This window comes from Protomyctophum bolini (genome assembly GCF_963924005.1).
Source record: "Protomyctophum bolini genome assembly, chromosome: 14".
Taxonomy (NCBI): Eukaryota; Metazoa; Chordata; class Actinopteri; order Myctophiformes; family Myctophidae; genus Protomyctophum; species Protomyctophum bolini.
Window position 1 is genome coordinate 25193340 of NC_137875.1, and position 19575 is coordinate 25212914.

Consider the following 19575-nt stretch of genomic DNA (forward strand, 5'->3'; position numbering starts at 1 on the left):
AGCCCATGTTCAAAAATGATGAAAAATGAGGATAACATTTTTTTCAAAAATTCAAAAAACGATGGGCTATAACCCATGTTTTTTGAAATTTTGAATTTTCTTCAAATCCTCAAAAATGATGAAAAACGGCGTGCTATAGTATGCCGTACGGTAGGGGCTATATATAGCCCATGTTCAAAAATGATGAAAAATGAGGATAACATTTTTTTCAAAAATTCAAAAAACGATGGGCTATAACCCATGTTTTTTGAAATTTTGAATTTTCTTCAAATCCTCAAAAATGATGAAAAACGGCGTGCTATAGTATGCCGTACGGTAGGGGCTGTAGCCCATGTTCAAAAATGATGAAAAATGAGGATAACATTTTTTTCAAAAATTCAAAAAACGATGGGCTATAACCCATGTTTTTTGAAATTTTGAATTTTCTTCAAATCCTCAAAAATGATGAAAAACGGCGTGCTATAGTATGCCGTACGGTAGGGGCTATAGCCCATGTTCAAAAATGATGAAAAATGAGGATAACATTTTTTTCAAAAATTCAAAAAACGATGGGCTATAACCCATGTTTTTTGAAATTTTGAATTTTCTTCAAATCCTCAAAAATGATGAAAAACGGCGTGCTATAGTATGCCGTACGGTAGGGGCTATAGCCCATGTTCAAAAATGATGAAAATGAGGATAACATTTTTTTCAAAAATTCAAAAAACGATGGGCTATAACCCATGTTTTTTGAAATTTTGAATTTTCTTCAAATCCTCAAAAATGATGAAAAACGGCATGCTATAGTATGGCATGAATTGAACAAAGGGCATTGTTCAATTCATCAAAACATTTAGAGACAAACAAATAGACACTTATATGTAGTTAAAGCAACAGAGTTAAGCAACAGAAACAAACAACAATGGATTCTACAGTGTAAAGACACCAATTTAATTATAAATGTCAATAAAGTTGAATATCTAATAATATCAATTTAAAATGTATTATCCAATACAAATTTCCTTACCATTTTTAATGTTTTAGTTTTGTATTGCTATTTTTATTTGCTAATTGTAGATTGACCTACTTTTTGTTTCTGGCATTCCGCTGCTTGTTATTTTTTATTTTATTTTCATGTGAAGTACTTTGAGTTGCATTTTATGTATGACATGTGCTATATAAATAAAGTTTAATATGTGAAGTACTTTAGTTGTCAAGGATGCAGACAGAGTTGAACCCAGGAGCAAAGTCACAACAAACTAGAGTATAATAATAAAGTATTTAATAAAGAATTACGAGATATCTTACACAGGGGAATGCAGGTAGGAATCAGGCATGAATCAGAATGACATCAAAGTCAACACATGAACAGGCAGGACATCTGTGACACAGGTTATGAACTGACAATGAGTGTTTGTACTGAGTCCAGTTTTATAGTGAGCAGGTTGATTGGAGAAGTGTTCACTGCTGGGCTGATTAGGTAGTTGACAGGTGTGTAAATGGAACTGGGTGTGCTGGAATGGGATATGGGAGGCCAGTGTGGAGACTGAGGGAGAGACAGAATGTGACAGAGTTGCATTTTATGTATGAAATGTGCTATATAAATAAAGTTTACACCACTGACTGTCCCTCCATATAAAATAAAGGCGAAAGTCACAAAAGAAAATTGATCAGTTACAATTCCAGACTATGAAGAATCATTTAATAAAGGAATACTTCCAGATTCAGTTAAAGATTAGCTACAATAATTGTGATATTAAAAGTTAAATGCTCGTCATATGACATAACAGAGAGGAATGGGCCGGACCCTGCGCGCTGCTGGAGGACCATCGGGAGTTCCTCCTACAGCTCAATGCTGCAGTAATTTGAACTTTTCAAGGCTAGAATAAAAAATAAAAACTCAAAAGCACCCGGAGACATCTGCTGAATGCCCAAAGGTGCCGTGGTGTAATGGTGTGGAGCGCTTGGCCCGTTGCCTCTGCTACAGTCAGTTGGCCGGTTCAAGTCCCATGTCATGACATCAAGGTGCTGGAGGACCATCGGGAGTTCCTCCTACAGCTCAATGCTGCAGTAATTTGAACTTTTCAAGGCTAGAATAAAAAATAAAAACTGAAATGAAAAAAAGAATCCGCAATTTCCGCAAACTTCATGAATCAATTCTACGATACTAATATACTAATTGATTACAATTATAACAGTGTTGGCATCATAATATACTTAGAGTAAGCTGAGTAGTACTCAACTTGTTTACTAGCTTTAAAAAAAAAGCACAATAATGATGTTTACAAGCTTAAACAACTACCTAAAAAGTTGTATTTTATATTATGTTTACAAGCTAAAAAGCACTATTTCTAACTATTTTAAATAAACCTACCTGGTTTAAAAATGTAAGTAAATACAGTTGCATTTTATATTATGTTAAATGTTATAGGCACGTTATATCGTTGCTGTCAGGCAGAAATATCTCATCAGTGGTTTTAAGTATTTTATTTTATTTTATTATTTGTGCATATTTGACAAATGGTCAAGCAACAGTTGAGAGATTATGTAATAATTTCTAGAATTATTTATGGAACAGGTAGTTGTGTACTTTCCAAATTCCCACAGAACAGAGCATCATCTTGACCAATAGAACAAACAAAACAAAAAACTAAACAAATGAATCTATGCAAACCTGATGTCTTTCCACAGTAAATGTAGTGTTAATGGCACTGTTCCGTGGGTTAAACAAGAACAAATACTGCTCACATAATACAAAACAAACAAAATCATGTTTTGTTGTTCTTATGCATAATGTATCAAATGGTTCCAGCATATACTGCAATACTTTCCAGCTATGAAGTTTCAGACAGGAAATGTTTTAGCATGGATTAAGATATCTTATCGTTCTTCTAATGGAGTTTCTGCAGAAATAAATGTGTACTTTAGCCCTTGTAAAATACTGAAATCAAGTCTTTCTTTGGTGATCGTCATGCACGTACACACAGCATTGCCTTGTCATAAGGCATTGTCCTGTGAAAAGTTAGCATTTTCCATAAAAGTAGAACAATTCGACATGTAAACAGTTTTACTGTAAATAGCTCTGAATAGAGATAGTATAGTGTTTATGTTTATTTACAGTTGTGATTTGTGAGTAGGATAATCCTCCTCTTTGCTTGTGAAAGCACTTTGTTACCAGTATTTTAAGAAGTGCTTTACAAATCAGCTTTGTTTTGTACAAAACCACAAGCACAATAAACAATAATCTGTAAAATTAAATTAGTATATTGAGTATGGGCTCATTTATTTGGCAGAGTGTCATTTTCCTGTTGGCCCCATCAGCAGTGTCCTATTCTGGGGTTAACTTTCCCTGGGAGCTACTTTCATTAACACATATTTATAGATGGTTTCAATAGTAACAGTGAACATTAAAACCCACATCCAATGTGTTTCCTGAATTATATAAAAAAAATAAAACAAAATAAAACAGTTCTCTGTCTCTCACTTTATCTGCATTTTCTTTGTCCATAAAGGGTGAGAGAAACCTCATACACACTCAATTCTCCTCAAACTCACTCACAGCATAGTTTAATCTTATGGAGAGGAATCCGTTTACATACTGTATGCTGGAACCCTTTCCTTTTAGTGTTCCTTTCTGTCTTTTTAGCCTTGTTCCAGCCATCCAGGCTGCCAGACTTCTGTATGGAGATCTTTGTAAAACACTTCCCATTTCATCGATTAGAAGCTCCACAGAACTGTGACCAACTAGGTCAAACATTTAAACTTTCTTCATGTTTTTCCATCTGCTGTGGCAGCGTCTAACAGCACTTGCTATGGTAAGAATATTTTTTTTATGTTTTTGTTCTGTCTGGCTAGCTAACAGAGAAGTGCCAGTTAAATTTTATGCCATAAAAAGTGACATTACAAGTGTGTAATCAGAGAAAATACTACACGTTGTATCTAATGTGTCTCTATTTACTTTCTCTCCCAATGCAAAGGGTTGATTAAAGATCTTGGCAAATGTAGCCACTCAATGGGCTGACAACACACTGCCATTAAATGGCATAGCGCCATAGTTTCCCATTTATATTAAATGCTGTTCCTAAACACTGCACTTTGAAGGGTCTTTGGTGACGAGGGCTCATCAGATAGAGCAAGGCACTAACAAGGGGGTTAGTGGTTCAATTCCGACCCATATAGTAAAAACCTACTGAAAGTAGTGTACTGTGCTAAGGGTGGAAGTGATGATCTGTGAACCAAATTCCAAGACAGCATGCAGCACTGGCATGTACAGTATTGTCCTAGCAGGTGTCCATCTGAGAGTCTGACACCCGTCTGTTTGACTTTTTAGCCACCATCGAGTGAAATAAATGTTTTCAGCGATCCTTTTCAATTCCCTTCCCCGTTTTTTCAAGATTCCTGATGTCAATATATATTTCTTTAATCACAAATAAAGCCTGTCTGTCAGTCAGTGATGTTGGTCATGACTGAGGTTGTCCCTTGTCCATTTGATCATGGTCTCTGGTGACCGGTACAAGAAGATAAGCTTGGAGTAGAGTTCCTCCTCCAACTCCAGCTCTCCCGTCTCACGCACCTGAAGTGTTCACACACGCACACGCACACACACACACACACACACACACACACACGACTTTTGTTAGAGATAGCAACACACAAAGGCTTACACACATGACAATAGTAGCTGTGCAACATGGTAGAATGGTAAATGAAAATTACAAATTACAATTATAATACACATTCAGTTGTTGTATTTGGCACTTCATATTATCTGTTTCTATCTCTTCAAGGAGATAGTGTGTGTGTGTGTGTGTGTGTGTGTGTGTGTGTGTGTGTGTGTGTGTGTGTGTGTGTGTGTGTGTGTGTGTGTGTGTGTGTGTGTGTGTGTGTGTGTGTGTGTGTGTGTGTGCCTGTGCGTGTGCGAGTGCGAGTGTGTGTGTGCACCCCCATGCATGCAAAAACTCACCAAGAAGATGTCTGAGCACAGTTTGAGGATGCGGTCCACACAGGGTAGCTCCTCAAACATAATGGAGTGTGAGATCTCACTGAAAAAGCCTCGTACAAACTTTCCAATGACCAAAACGACCGACACATACAGACCCATGATGCTGTGAGGAACAGAAAACAATAGATTACAATAGAACAGAACAGATGTGTATAGTATAGAATAGTATAGTATACTGTCACTCTGTGCATGACATGTACCCGTATCCTGCTAGGAAGCCCAGGCTGGGTGGGCTGACTTTGTCATTGAAGATGACCATGGGTAGAACCCCACATTGGCCTGAAGAGGCGGGGCAATCGGCAATGGCGATGTCCCACCACTCCTGGTTCCCATTGCCACTCTGTGATCTGTCACTCTTCAGGGACAAGGTCACATCCTGGTAACCATCCTCATCACCTGGGAGACAATCAACCAGAGCAGAGTCAGCAGACACAGTTAATATTCTATTCCATCTATTAACAATGGGACATTTACAACCACATGAGACTGACCTCTATATAGCTGGCTGACTGGTTTGGCTTCAGCTCCATTTGGGGCTCGAATATAGTTAGGAAACATGTGAGGGACACGTCTGTGGATTGGAAAACATGTTAGCAACTGATAGACGCCACTCAGCCCCATCATCTAACCCCTTTCCTTATCTCTTCCCTGAATCCCCACATCTCCTCATTCCACTCTCTCACGACACACACGAGCACCACACGCGCATGCACACGCGCATGCACACGCGCATGCACACGCGCATGCACACGCGCATGCACACGCGCATGCACACGCACACACTCTTACACAGGCCCAGTCCGGTTTCCGAGCAGTAGTGAGGCCAGGTCAGCTCTGACTGGGTTCCCTGGCTCCAGATCTATGGAGTGTCTTTCATAAGTATGTTCCACTGTCCCTCCTTTACCCAGGTCCCTGTTGAAGACAGAGACAGGAGTCATATGTGTATATGTGTACACACTAGGGTATTAAGCAACTAGTTGACTAGTTTACTAGTCGACTAGTAAATCCACTAGTCGACCTTGTTGGTACTAGTTGACTAGTTGATAAAAATAAAAAAAATCATCAGGTAGATTATAGTTATAGTCACCAATGTACACAGTTGTGTACAAATATATATATATATATTTTTTTTTACATAATAGGTAGTTAAACAACTAGTCGACTAGTAAACTAGGCAACTAGTCAACTAGTAAAAACACACACACACACACACACACACACACACACACACACACACACACGTGATTGATTGATTGATTTATTAACACAATTCTATACAAAACTGTTAACTGTGGACGACACCATAAGCATTACACTTGTTTACAATAGGGTCCACCATGTTCAATTCATCATAACATTTATAGACGTACAAATATACACTTCTACTGTATATAGCCAAAAACAGGAAATCATCATAGAGGAGGTAAAAAGAACATACTGTATACAGTGAGGTGAAAAAGGGGTGGGTGGGGGATTTTGATTTTACGGGGGCCAGTTTCGAATTGCAGCTGTCTGTAGGTGCCCTTTAAGAGCGGTTTTGAAGGAGTCAAGGGATTCGCACGTCTTATTGACGGTAGGGCGTCCAAAATTTGGTTGGCATAGGAGCGAAATGAATTTAGTCCCTTGTTTGTGCCGAATCTTGGTTACATACATGGTTTGTTGAACTCCCTCTGGTGTTGTGGGTGTAGACTTCGTTGACATTAAGGAAGTATTTAGACAGGTACATGGGTATCTTGGTGGTGTATCGAATCTTATGGACCAGACCCATTCCAAGAGCCTTGTTTTAAGGGCCTTTGAGGTGCTGTGATACCATGAGGTGCATGCATAGTCGAAGAAACCTTGTACGAGGGCTCCTGTGTCTTCAAGGTGTTTTTGTTGACCAGTGAGGACATCCTGTATAGGAATCTTGTTCTTTGGTTCACTTTTTTGATTACGTTGGTGGCCATTTTATCACCGGAAAGATTTGCCTCCAGGATGGAACCTAGGTAGGTAATCTTTTCGTGTGATAATATTGTCACCCACTCTAACCAAGAAGCCTTGCTGAGATTACTATTTGATCCAAAGAGAATGGATTCAGTTTTTCCCAGGTGTAAAGATAGTTTGATATCAGCGAGCCGGGTGCATGTATATGTATATTACCTCTGGAAGTTCCATGCCAGTCGTAGTGTCACATCAACAGGACTTCCCAGGAGTTCCTTGATGACTTCCTGTCGGCTGGGAGGGCTGATCCTCCACACAGAACCTGAGCTGCCTTCAATATTAGCCGTCACAATGTCATCATAACTGTACAAAGTTATAAACTGCATTGCTACCTAGACAGGAACACAGACACACACATATACTTGCAGTAAGAACTAGTCGTCACTCGTCACTATGCTATACACATACAGGGTCAGACGGACAGACATACACTAGTAGTCACTCTGCCATAGTAATACAGGATAACACCGTTTCTCAGTTTGGTGTGCACTTTTATGGGTGGATTTACTGAATTCAGATCAGTTGAATAACTGAACCACATTATGAAGTGCAGGTAGAAGACTAACAGTTGCAGGCCATGGGACAGAATGCTCGAGACAAACCAAAATCAGTACTCACTGCATTGTCACCAAACTCTGCAGTCATTCGGTCGTAGTCTGCCTGAGTGAAGGGCTGGATGGACTGCTGCTGTACGCTCATGGTAAACAGTGGCTACAGAGGGAACACATAAACAATTCTGAGTTTTTCTGTTTCAATGTAGACCAGACAAAGTTGAATTTATCACAACACAAAATGTCATGTATGTAGGTTGTAGGCCTATCAGTTAATCTGTTAATAAGTAAGCGTGAATATGATAGAAATACTGTAATTACCTCATATCCTCCCAGCTTTACAGTTACTGTCACATCAACAGGGTGGTTGACCACACCTACTACTGATCTAACCAATGAGATGAAAAGGAGGGGGAACCAGATGATGCATATGAGGAAGAAGATGATAAGTCCACCCATGCCATATTTTACTATCTTCTTTTTCTTCTGTCCTTTGGGCTGCGGGTATTTCTGCAATCACAAAACAGTACTTAGCCACTTGAACACTAGTAATCATATCCTGTGGAGAACATTAGCCAATCAAGTGCCGTGATTATTTATTTTTTTCCAGTTTTTCATGTATTCATGAGGTGACAGTACTTCATTATATCCCTTGGTGTGGTTGTTGCGGCTGCACTAATAACTTTGGGACGGGACCGTCTAGAGTTTGAATGGACAGGAATCAGTCAAAAGGGGGACAGTGAAGAGGAAGTACGTGTGGGGAGGGAATGATCAACATATGGAATGTGGTCAGGTCAACTCCATATATGGAGATCTAAGGGTTTGAGGTAAGATGTAGAGATGCTGGCCGGCTCGTATATTCAGATCTAGGTGATTATCCAGTCTTCTCCATGTATAGTCCAGGCAAAGTAGCATTTCCAGACAGACTAATTAAAATAGATTTTTTTTCACCATAGATCATCTCTATGAGGTGTCTAGAACAACATACTAAAAGTCCTAAGAAATCCTAGATGCGGAAATATGTTTAATTATCAATTCAAGATGTGTGCTAATACCTCGAGAAAACTAAACACCCTAATGGGCTTTTTTTTTTCTTTTGTCCTATCACAATGAAACTTTCCACAATGAATCTTAACATGAAAAATAAACTTTTTTGTATTACAAGTTTCTCTGAAACTTAATTTGAATATGCAAATTAGCTTAATATATATTGAATATGCCCACATTTGCATATCACGAAAAGTACTTTTCCCCTAAATGTATAATATTTACATTGTTGTTTGTTAATGATATCAAACACACTGATCAGACTTTCATGAACCATTTCATCGAAATATTGTGACTTCATAGAATAACCAAAAACACCATTCATATGTATGACAAATGCATAAATCCGTCAAATCTTCCTCCAACCATCCTACTGCTAATGGTTGATGGCAATGCTGCTTTTGGACTGGCCTCTAACCTGAAACCTGCCGGGCTTGGTTGTACCTACCGGGGGCATAAACCCCACCGGTATAGTCCTCAGGGTCACAGAGGCACACAAGCCTCCCCACCACGACAAGGTAGCAACAGTTTTCTCGAGGTATTAGCACACATCTTGAATTGATGAGAATTAAACATATTTCCGCATCTAGGATTTCTTAGGACTTTTAGTATGTTATTCTAGACACCTCATAGAAATGATATCTGTTGAAAAAAATCTATTTTAATTAGTCTGATTTTTGGGTCTAAAATGGGCTAGATTGCCTGGACTAGTATGGCTATCCAGGGTTTGATGAGGTCAGTGTCGTAATCTTCATATATGGAAATGGCCATATATGGTGGTGTGACGTGTCATGAGGCGTGATGTCACAAGGCGTGACCATATATGGAGGCGTGATGTCATGAGGTGTGACCATATATGGAGGGGTGACCGACCGACCGAGCACTCCAGGTGAACACAATGGACACAGGGTAGGCTGAGGGCAATCTGAGAACCCAATAAACGGCACCTGCTTTTCCTTTGAATTTGACGTTAGTCAACAGTCTTTCTCGAGAGACTAGTTTGAGGGAAGAGAGATGTAAAGAGAGTGGCACCAACTCCATTCCCTCCAATGAACCAATTTATATTTTACAGCAATGGCGATAGAGCCTGTCAATATTTCCCGTAAATTAGCAGCAAACACTACTGTAGCAGCGCAGTATCATCACATCTGAATCAATTCATGATAACAAAGACCAGGACTTATTTCCGTTGTGGTCCTCACAAAAGAGAAATGACTAATAAAACAAAGTACTATATGATGTAGTGATATACTACAATAAATACAATTATTAAATTATGCAGCCATATACACGCTTACCTTCTCTGTCTCTCGGCTACATTTGATAATGAAGGTGTTTGCATATATGTCCTCTACACACATCCAGTTGGACAGGGAGAGAGTCGTGTCCGTCCAAACCCAGTCCATGACGGCACGCAGCTCCACTAAGAACGGCACCAAACGGAACCTAGAGGAACACCAATGGATACATGTATGAACCTAGAGGAACACCAATGGATACATGTATGAACCTAGAGGAACACACACCAATGGATACATGTATGAACCTAGAGGAATACCAATGGATACATGTATGAACCTAGAGGAACACACACATTGATACATGTATGAACCTAGAGGAACACACACATTGATACATGTATGAACCTAGAGGAACACACACCAATGGATACATGTATGAACCTAGAGGAACACCAATGGATACATGTATGAACCTAGAGGAACACCAATGGATACATGTATGAACCTAGAGGAACACACACATTGGCTACGTTTACATGAAGGGTGATCATTCCGAATAAATACTTCCGAATAAAATACATCCGATGTAATGTTTTTTGCCGCGAGTTTACATGGGAAATGGTCATTCCGAATGAGTGTTTATATGGAGAAGTGATAGAAGACGTCACATGATACATGTTAATTCACGTGAAACTACGCCGTCTTTTTTTCCCCACCCGCTGCGGCTCCGCTTCTCCGCTGGGAAGTTGATCATCTCGTTTTTATTTGTAGGCCTACTATTATACTTTGTATCTACAGCACGGCCAGGGCACGCAACGCAACACTGATGATTATTATTGTATCGGGTCGCTCGTTCTTTTTGAGAGAGAGAGAGAGAGAGAGAGAGAGAGAGAGAGAGAGAGAGAGAGACCGTTGAACACACACACACACACACACACACACACACACACAGATCAGGGGTATCTCATCTGCTGCGCTCCACGTTTTTTTTGTGGATTTCGGATCTGAAAAAAGGAACGAAATAACGCGCTCTATGTGCAAACTCCTCGGCGCCGACGGCGCGCCTTGGATATGAGCGCCCAATTGGAGCATGCTCAGAAAGACCAGAATGAATTTACATCCGAAGCAGTGTATACATGAGTCAAATTTCTTTCAATCGCATTGAAAATCGGAGTAATCCGGCCAGTGACATCGGAATGGTTTTTAGATCGCATCGAGCGTTTTCATTCGGATGTAAGTTTTTGTAGGTGTTTACATAACAACGTTTAATAGGATTGAACTTCTATTCGGAATGAAAAGGGGATTTAACTGCTCATGTAAACGTAGCCATTGATACATGTATGAACCTAGAGGAACACACACATTGATACATGTATGAACCTAGAGGAACACACACCAATGGATACATGTATGAACCTAGAGGAACACCAATGGATACATGTATGAACCTAGAGGAACACACACCAATGGATACATGTATGCAAACAACACAATGCACTCTTCCCTCATTTGCTGAGACATGAATCGCGCGCGCGCGCGCGCACACACACACACACACACACACACACACACACACACACACACACACACACACACACACACACACACACACGCACACACACACACACACACACACACACACACACATTCCTACCTACCCTTGGAACAGGAAGAGGTTTAGGTGGTTGAATTTCTTGGTGAGGAAGTTGCCTAAAATACGAGTTGGATATCCAGAGCGTATCTGGTAGGCTGACAGGGCAAAATAGATGCACTTCACAAAATACCAGAGCTGGGCCACGAAGTTCTGACTGAACATCCTGGACGAAGGAGAGGGAGAGACAAACGGGTCCAGTCAAACTGTATTTGTAGAGCAGACTTGTGTACAGTGAAACTCAGTCTGTTTCAAAAAAATTATTACAAAATGTAAAAATATATAAATAAAATACAAATACAATAATACAGAAGAATGGAGCTTTTTCTCCATCTACACACTACTGAAAAGTGAATGGGACCTTTATGTTATTCTATCATACTATCATTAATTAGTGAAATAATGTAGAGATGACCCATAGAGCAAGTGTTTAATTGTTTTTTTAATGTATGTGTGTGTGTGTGTGTGTGTGTGTGTGTGTGTGTGTGTGTGTGTGTGTGTGTGTGTGTGTGTATATATATATAAATATTTATATAAATAAAATATATTTTGCTAACCAATCCTATGGATGTTTCATCACACAAATCATCATTTGAGTGGTTGGATGAAAGTACCAATTTGAAATTGCAACAACAAACAAACAAGCATTGTGTTTCTAACTATATCTGTACATTCGCTCCCATAGAGCATAGCAATAGAGCTTTGGTGGCTGACATCACTCTTAGATCAAAAGAGTACGAAACTACGAAAATATAGTTTTTTCTTTCTCCAAACACAAATACAAATGTAACTCAATATCAGAAATGACACAGAGTCACATCATACAACATTTGAGTGCAGCCCACGCCCGTGCTCCGCGGCCGCGAAAACAGGGTTAAAAAAAACTCTTTAAAAAAATAAAGTTTGGGAGCTTAAGACAGGTGTGTGGAGTTGTGGACTTCCTACCTTCTCTTCTGTACGTATTTTTGTTCAGTACCTGCAGATTATTTTGAGATGTGCATATTTACCTTTGCATTCTAATATTTGCCAGGGGGAATTTCAATACAAAAAATAACGCTATGACCCAGGGGTAGTGGGAGTGACATCAAGACTTCCCTGGATGTTTCTTGCATTTTCTATCAATACTGACCACTTTGCTCTTAGTTGATATCATGGTTGAATATGAAGACTTTACCTTTCAGTGACAGCAGGCAGGATGAAAAACATCCACAGATGGATCCCAAAGACCAGGATGATCTATAAGGAAACAATGATGGAGACATTGGAGAGAAAACAGACCTTGGTATCACTGGCACAGTACTTAAGTGATTCTCCTCCCACCAGACTGGTTGAACCTGCCTGGTTTCATGGAAAGGTTTGTTTCCATCAAACTCATATCCTCTGGACCGGAAACCCTAAGGAGTCTGTACTTGGCCCCTCTCCCCTCATCAAGGAGTCTGCCCAGCTCCTTCTCAAAGTCTCAGTCATCTCCAGGTTTGACTATTTCAACTCCCTCCTTGCTGGTCTTCTGACATTATTCTTATCCAGAATTCCACAGCACACCTGGGGCTATATCTTGCGCCACCCCTTACCCCTATATACAGCTTTTGTCCCCACACGTCTCAATATTTGCCATTGACAATGAAAGGAGAAATTAGGTCAATGTCATCCAAATATGACGTAAATTTGTGGCAACACAAACATTAAATGCCATTGACAGGAACATTGACATCATAGGTAGATGAGCAAGTCGGCTAACCAATTACATAAATTCAGTTGATCATGAGATGATGTATGATGATGTATAATGATAAAAGCGCCCCTCACTTCACACGGGTGTGATTTTTTTTACTATTTTGAAAAACCTTTTAAAATAGTTAAAATGGACCATCTACATACAAGCTCTCAACGTGTCGATGTAGATCAGCTAGTTGAACTATTTTAAAATGTTTTTCAAAATGGTAAAAAATGACAAATAAGTTTAGGGATAAGGGCTAAGGGGTTGCGCAAGATATAGCCCCTGGTCTTCAACCTCCCAAATGTTTCACATCTCCTCCCTTCTCTGTTCCCTTCAGCAGCTTCTGGTTGCTGCCCGCATTCCAATTAAACACACTGGTAAATACAAAAATAAAAGTTTTTTTTTAATTTGGGGACCCCCCAAAATAATTTGGCGACCCCCCGATGGGTCGCGACCCACATGTTGAGAATCCCTGCCCTACAACACCCTGGCCAATGACTCTTCTCTGCTAGGTTTGATGTTTTCTGTTACCCAAGTTACATTATAGTCACTCAATTGTTTTCTTTGCACTACCGTATATTTAATGTACCACTTACAGTTAGCTGACTATAGGGCTCATGCCAATATTATGATCTTGCACTTTGTAAGTTGCTCCGAATAATCTGCTCAATTATAAGTATGTATCTGCTGTGAGGGACAGACCAACATATACATTGGATTCAGGACGAAGACAAAGACCTATTGACTGGCTGTCTAACCTGGAAGATGAGTTTTCCGAGCACCGTCTTGCGAAGGTACAAAGCTCTGTCGATGATCATAGTGCTGAACTGGATGAGCAACATCACCAGGAAGGCTTCAGGCACCTGGTCATCTGACAGGGAAGAAGTGATGTCAGCTGCTGCACTGTGTTTCTGGAAACAAGAGAGAGAAGGCTTCAGGCACCTGGTCATCTGACAGGGAAGAAGTGATGTCAGCTGCTGCACTGTGTTTCTGGAAACAAGAGAGAGAAGGCTTCAGGCACCTGGTCATCTGACAGGGAAGAAGTGATGTCAGCTGCTGCACTGTGTTTCTGGAAACAAGAGAGAGAAGGCTTCAGGCACCTGGTCATCTGACAGGGAAGAAGTGATGTCAGCTGCTGCACTGTGTTTCTGGAAACAAGAGAGAGAAGGCTTCAGGCACCTGGTCATCTGACAGGGAAGAAGTGATGTCAGCTGCTGCACTGTGTTTCTGGAAACAAGAGAGAGAAGGCTTCAGGCACCTGGTCATCTGACAGGGAAGAAGTGATGTCAGCTGCTGCACTGTGTTTCTGGAAACAAGAGAGAGAAGGCTTCAGGCACCTGGTCATCTGACAGGGAAGAAGTGATGTCAGCTGCTGCACTGTGTTTCTGGAAACAAGAGAGAGAAGGCTTCAGGCACCTGGTCATCTGACAGGGAAGAAGTGATGTCAGCTGCTGCACTGTGTTTCTGGAAACAAGAGAGAGAAGGCTTCAGGCACCTGGTCATCTGACAGGGAAGAAGTGATGTCAGCTGCTGCACTGTGTTTCTGGAAACAAGAGAGAGAAGGCTTCAGGCACCTGGTCATCTGACAGGGAAGAAGTGATGTCAGCTGCTGCACTGTGTTTCTGGAAACAAGAGAGAGAAGGCTTCAGGAACCTGGTCATCTGACAGGGAAGAAGTGATGTCAGCTGCTGCACTGTGTTTCTGGAAACAAGAGAGAGAAGGCTTCAGGCACCTGGTCATCTGACAGGGAAGAAGTGATGTCAGCTGCTGCACTGTGTTTCTGGGAAAAAGAGAGAGCAGAGCTTTTTTTATATTGCAGCATATCTGTTTCATCAGTCAGAAGACAGACATGATAGTCTTCTTACTCATAAGAAGTGCATATTAGTAACTATTGTCAATTCAATTGAGAGTTCTATTTCCATTTATACTATGATTGCGGCAAAAATATTTCAACACCCCTGCTTGCTTAAGGGCAACACATCAGCCATTCTTTCCCGGCTTCCCTCCTCCGAACATAAACGATTGTGTTTGTATAAATGTATAAAGGATGCACCACGGTGGAATCAATCCTCTAGGCTCTGCATTGGTGGAAAAAGTGACTAATTTCATGTTTTAAGCGATCAGGGTGAATCCTTCTTTCCTTTAGAACCAATGGCAATTGTTTGATACCTCTCTGTTTGACATTATGCTAAAAAAGTAAAAATACTTTCAGATACATATTTTTGAGGGCCTCCAATATAAAGCTTTTGTCCCCACACGTCTCATTTTTGTAATTGACAATGAAAGGAGAAATTAGGTCAAATGTCCGCCAACTATGACGGAAATTTAAGCAACCAATCACATACTGTAAATTCAGTTGTTCATGAGATGATGTATGATGATAAGAGCGTCCTCACGCGGGAGTGATTTTTATTATTATTATATAATGTTTGCATGTTTTTCAGAGCAGATACTCATTTCTAATTGGGCAAAACAGACATGCACCATGCAGGAAAGAAGCCACTTTTGCTGTTTAATTATATAGTTGATATAGTAGGCTATATAATATCTATCAATCCTCTACTAACCCCAAAGGCCCAGAATCCAAAGACAATGATGATGAAGTCAACGACATCGGTGAGGAACATGAATGCATAGACATCTGTAGCGGCGCGATACTCTGCATGGAGGATATCACGGAAGAAGCTCTGGCCAGGCCTGTACACAGTACGAAAGCTAGAGAGGAGGTAGGATGGGATGGTCAGAGGGGAAATAGGAGGAGAGGAGCTCATTCAAATATATTGACAAAAGAATAATAACCTCAAGTTGCAATGTGACATAGCTCTGTTTACACAATGCTGTACGTACGCCCTACAAGTGTACATACTTTTCACAGTTATTTGTTTTATTATGTTTCTAATGCTTTGGCATTGGAAAATGAAAATGAAATTGAATAATAATAATAATACATGCTGCATTATTTGCATATGCTGCTGATATGAAAGTCACAACCTGATAACATTTTCCTTGGCAAAGGCCATAGGTTGTGAACTCCACCCAAATGACCAGTATGCAAACTAAACCATAGTGTATGGCCAGTGCACCCATATCATATACTGTAGATCTCCCTATTTGTGAACATTAGCTTCCTGGTGAAGCTAATGTTAGGGACTCTACATTCGTCCATGCTAAACCCCTTATCCCTAAACTACTTTGCCTTTTTTTAGTATATTGAAAAACATTTTTGAATAGTAAAAATAGCCAATCTGCAAGCTCACAACATGTCGATCTAGATTGGCTATTTTAACTATTCAAAGATGTTTTTCAAAATAGTAAAACAAAGGCAAAGTAGTTTAGGGATAAGGGGTTTGGCAAAAATAGAGCCCTATATGTCCCTTACGCGGTATTCTATTTTTCTAAATAAATTAATATCAAACTGTCTGACTAAATGTCTGTAATATAAATAACAACCATCTTTTTATGGGTTTTTTTCTTCCATAAATTAAAGTCCTATTGTGCCAAAGCACAATATCATGCAAAAGTAGTGAAAGGTAGTGATCTACAAGCTGTAGTTCTATTTGTTTTTACATTTTAGAATTAAAACATAACATTTTCACCTGACATGCCCAAGATAGGGATGCCAGGTTCAAAGTGGTTAAATCTGTACGCTTTTTAACAGTATTTAACCAGCTGTTAAAGAACTTGTTACCAAATAACAACATTGGATCCATGGAAACATAATGTAACAAAAATCTTTTTCTATTTCCCGAAAAGTAACGTTTTGGACATACAAGGTTTGGCAGAGCCACTCACCCAGAGATGAAGGCATGTTTGATCTTCTGTCCCACAGCCAGAAGTCTCTTACTGATCGCCTCTCTTCTCTTGCCTTTCTTCTTTTTCTGAACTGGTTCCTCTGACACCGACTCTGCTGCGGACAGATGACCACAAGACAATCACTCAAAAAATGGGGAGACAAATCTATGAAAGGAACACAGGAATCTATGAAGAAAGGAATGTGTTATTGTAAATCTGTATTCTATATAATCATACATTTTACAGCAGTCTACAGATATTTCCAATGCATTACAGTATTTCTGTATGATCCATGTAAGTACATCAGTTAGTGTAACAATGCAAAATTACAGTTACAATACTATTGTTAATAACCTTTGTGTAGTTGCTCTTTTTTTCCTTTTTTCTTGCGAAAGCGGAGGCTGCTGCTTTTCTTTGGCAGTGCCTCCTTCCCCTCTGCACTGCCCTCTACCTCCATTCTACTATACGTCTGTCCGCTGGGGGTTTGTGGGCCGTCTGACCCTGGACCCGTTGATTCTGATGAAGGGGGAGAACCGCTACTGGCCTCTGCAGAGTCAACCTGCTTTGGTAGATTATATGGTTTCTAAAAGTTAGTTTGGACTTTTTGTTGAATAAATAAATAAAGAACCTCTATGTACATATTTGTAGTGGTTACAATGGATATTGTAATGTGAAAGCATATAGCATTGCTCAATAATTCATTTATTTAATGTGTTTAATCCAGTGAAAAATTATACAATGATACATTATGTCATTATAATGAATGTGCCAAAAAGAAGGTCAATGGCCAAGCCATGCAACTGTAGCCAGCTCTTGCTCCTACAAAGAATGATTTTCAATTCACTTAGGCCCTCATTTATCAATCGAGTGTAAAATCTGCCACAGATTCGAGTGCAGGTTTCGTAGTACACCCACGTCGCCACGGCATTTATAAAGTGATCGCAAACAGCTGATCCTTCCTTAATTTCGTTCTGACGTTAATAAATGTGACGGCTGAAATCTATCTGGCACGCCCTATGAAATCAAGCCTCGCCCTCGTTTTTGCGACCTGAAAACGGCAATACGTTTCCTGAAACCATGGTAACATGAAAAAATAGGTTTCTCCCGTGCCTTGCTGCGCCTCACCCCCCTGCATACACACGCACAGACGCACAGCACGCACACGCAACTTGCAAGCTGCCCAACTAACTGGTGTGTTGTTAAATAAATAAAAAACGAACACCTGCATGAATTAAATAAAGTTGTAGGCCTACCCTGTCTGTTTCTCCTCTCGCTTCGCTTCCCTTATTGCTGCCCGCCTCACGGTCCTCACCCCCCGCACGCCACGCATGCACATATCGCAATTTGCAAGCAACTTTCACTGTGTGTTGTTAGTTGTATATTAAATTATTAAAGTATTTTTAATTTAATATACAACAAGATATATTAGTGAACGAAAACCTGAACCTGAACCATAATTAAATAACAAATAGGCACACACACGAACGGTGACACGCTGCTGTTTTGCAGGTGCTCCTCCTGTCCTGTCCTGTCTGTCTGTCTCTCTCTATCACTGTGGTCCGTCCGTGACCAACTGCATGCACGTTCGACAGTCTATTTAGATTGCCTCGCAGTCGCTGCAGTGGCTGCGTTAGCCTATACCTATCGCCGATGCGGTTCCCATGCACTTGCGCTGGGCTGGCACGGCACATTTGACATTCCAGTGACACGTCAGGTTTATTAAACGAGGAGGAGATTGCATATACCGTAACTCCAGAAAGACAAGTGCTGTTGGCCTGCTGTAGATTACAGTATATAGGCTACCCATGCATGTTGGGACTCTCCGCAGCTGCATTGCACTATAGGCTACTTTCCAACGTCATGGAAATATTCCAGCACAGACAGCCCAAATCCGCATGTATGCACTCATGCAAAACACTGTTTAAATGGCTTAAATCAAGCGCGATTTTAATTGTAAAGTTGGAAAGCTCCTACAAATTTCATATGACACAAAGACACATCTTGTAGGTCTATTCCTTTTTCTTTTCTTTTTTTTCTTGTGTGTAGCCCATATACATACAGTTTTATATTAACATTTTAGGAGTGAATACATATGTTTCATGCCTTTGGCAGCCTCTCAGCTGGTCAAACAATGCTGCTCCGCCGTTCTACGACAGAAAAACAAGCGTAAGCAAGCTCACGAGCAGACGTGGGATTTGAACGTTGTCAAGTTCAATTTCAAGCTTTGCCGGAAATGGTAAATGTCGAAAATGTCGAAAATGTCGGCAATTTCGGCGTGCACCCATATTTTGGCGTACGCACGGTTGATAAATGAGGGCCTTAGTGTTTCTGGAATCAATTAGATCAATGATAGGCTTGTTAATTTCAGCAATGCTGTATGTGGGACAAGTGGAAGCACAGTGTGGGGGTTAAGTAGATTCCAACAGTGCTCAGAGTGAGTGTGGAACCAATTTTCAAATATCATCTCTGTCAGGCAGAAACCGTTTTGTATCGTTTTGTATCATCTGTATACTATACTTTTTTCAGAACTTAATGTCCTTTGTCGTATGGCAGTGTCGTGCAAAAGAAAAAAAAAGAAAAAAAACTTGTTGAGCCTGTAGATCTGCTAAAACACT

The 19575-nt window shown here is 40.2% G+C and overlaps 1 protein-coding gene across 4 annotated transcripts in view; it reads right to left on the minus strand.

Annotated features, from left to right (window-relative positions):
- Positions 1-2451: 2451 nt before the first annotated feature.
- The window catches only part of piezo1 (piezo type mechanosensitive ion channel component 1 (Er blood group)), an 86369-nt gene continuing 69245 nt past the window's right edge, over positions 2452-19575 (minus strand). For 2 of the 4 annotated variants that reach the window (XM_080781782.1, XM_080781781.1), the window contains exons 40-54: positions 17315-17522; positions 16961-17075; positions 15736-15883; positions 13927-14079; positions 12626-12687; positions 11459-11617; positions 9858-10005; positions 7834-8022; positions 7580-7672; positions 7121-7293; positions 5771-5893; positions 5473-5552; positions 5182-5377; positions 4943-5084; positions 2452-4552 (exon numbers count right to left, since the gene is read on the minus strand). In XM_080781782.1, the coding sequence (XP_080637908.1) occupies positions 4427-4552; positions 4943-5084; positions 5182-5377; positions 5473-5552; positions 5771-5893; positions 7121-7293; positions 7580-7672; positions 7834-8022; positions 9858-10005; positions 11459-11617; positions 12626-12687; positions 13927-14079; positions 15736-15883; positions 16961-17075; positions 17315-17522 (2115 nt within the window). In that variant the 3' untranslated portion in view covers positions 2452-4426. The remainder of the gene's footprint in view (positions 4553-4942; positions 5085-5181; positions 5378-5472; positions 5553-5770; positions 5894-7120; positions 7294-7579; positions 7673-7833; positions 8023-9857; positions 10006-11458; positions 11618-12625; positions 12688-13926; positions 14080-15735; positions 15884-16960; positions 17076-17314; positions 17523-19575) is intronic. The other 2 variants (XM_080781784.1, XM_080781783.1) reach the window with 2 other exon arrangements.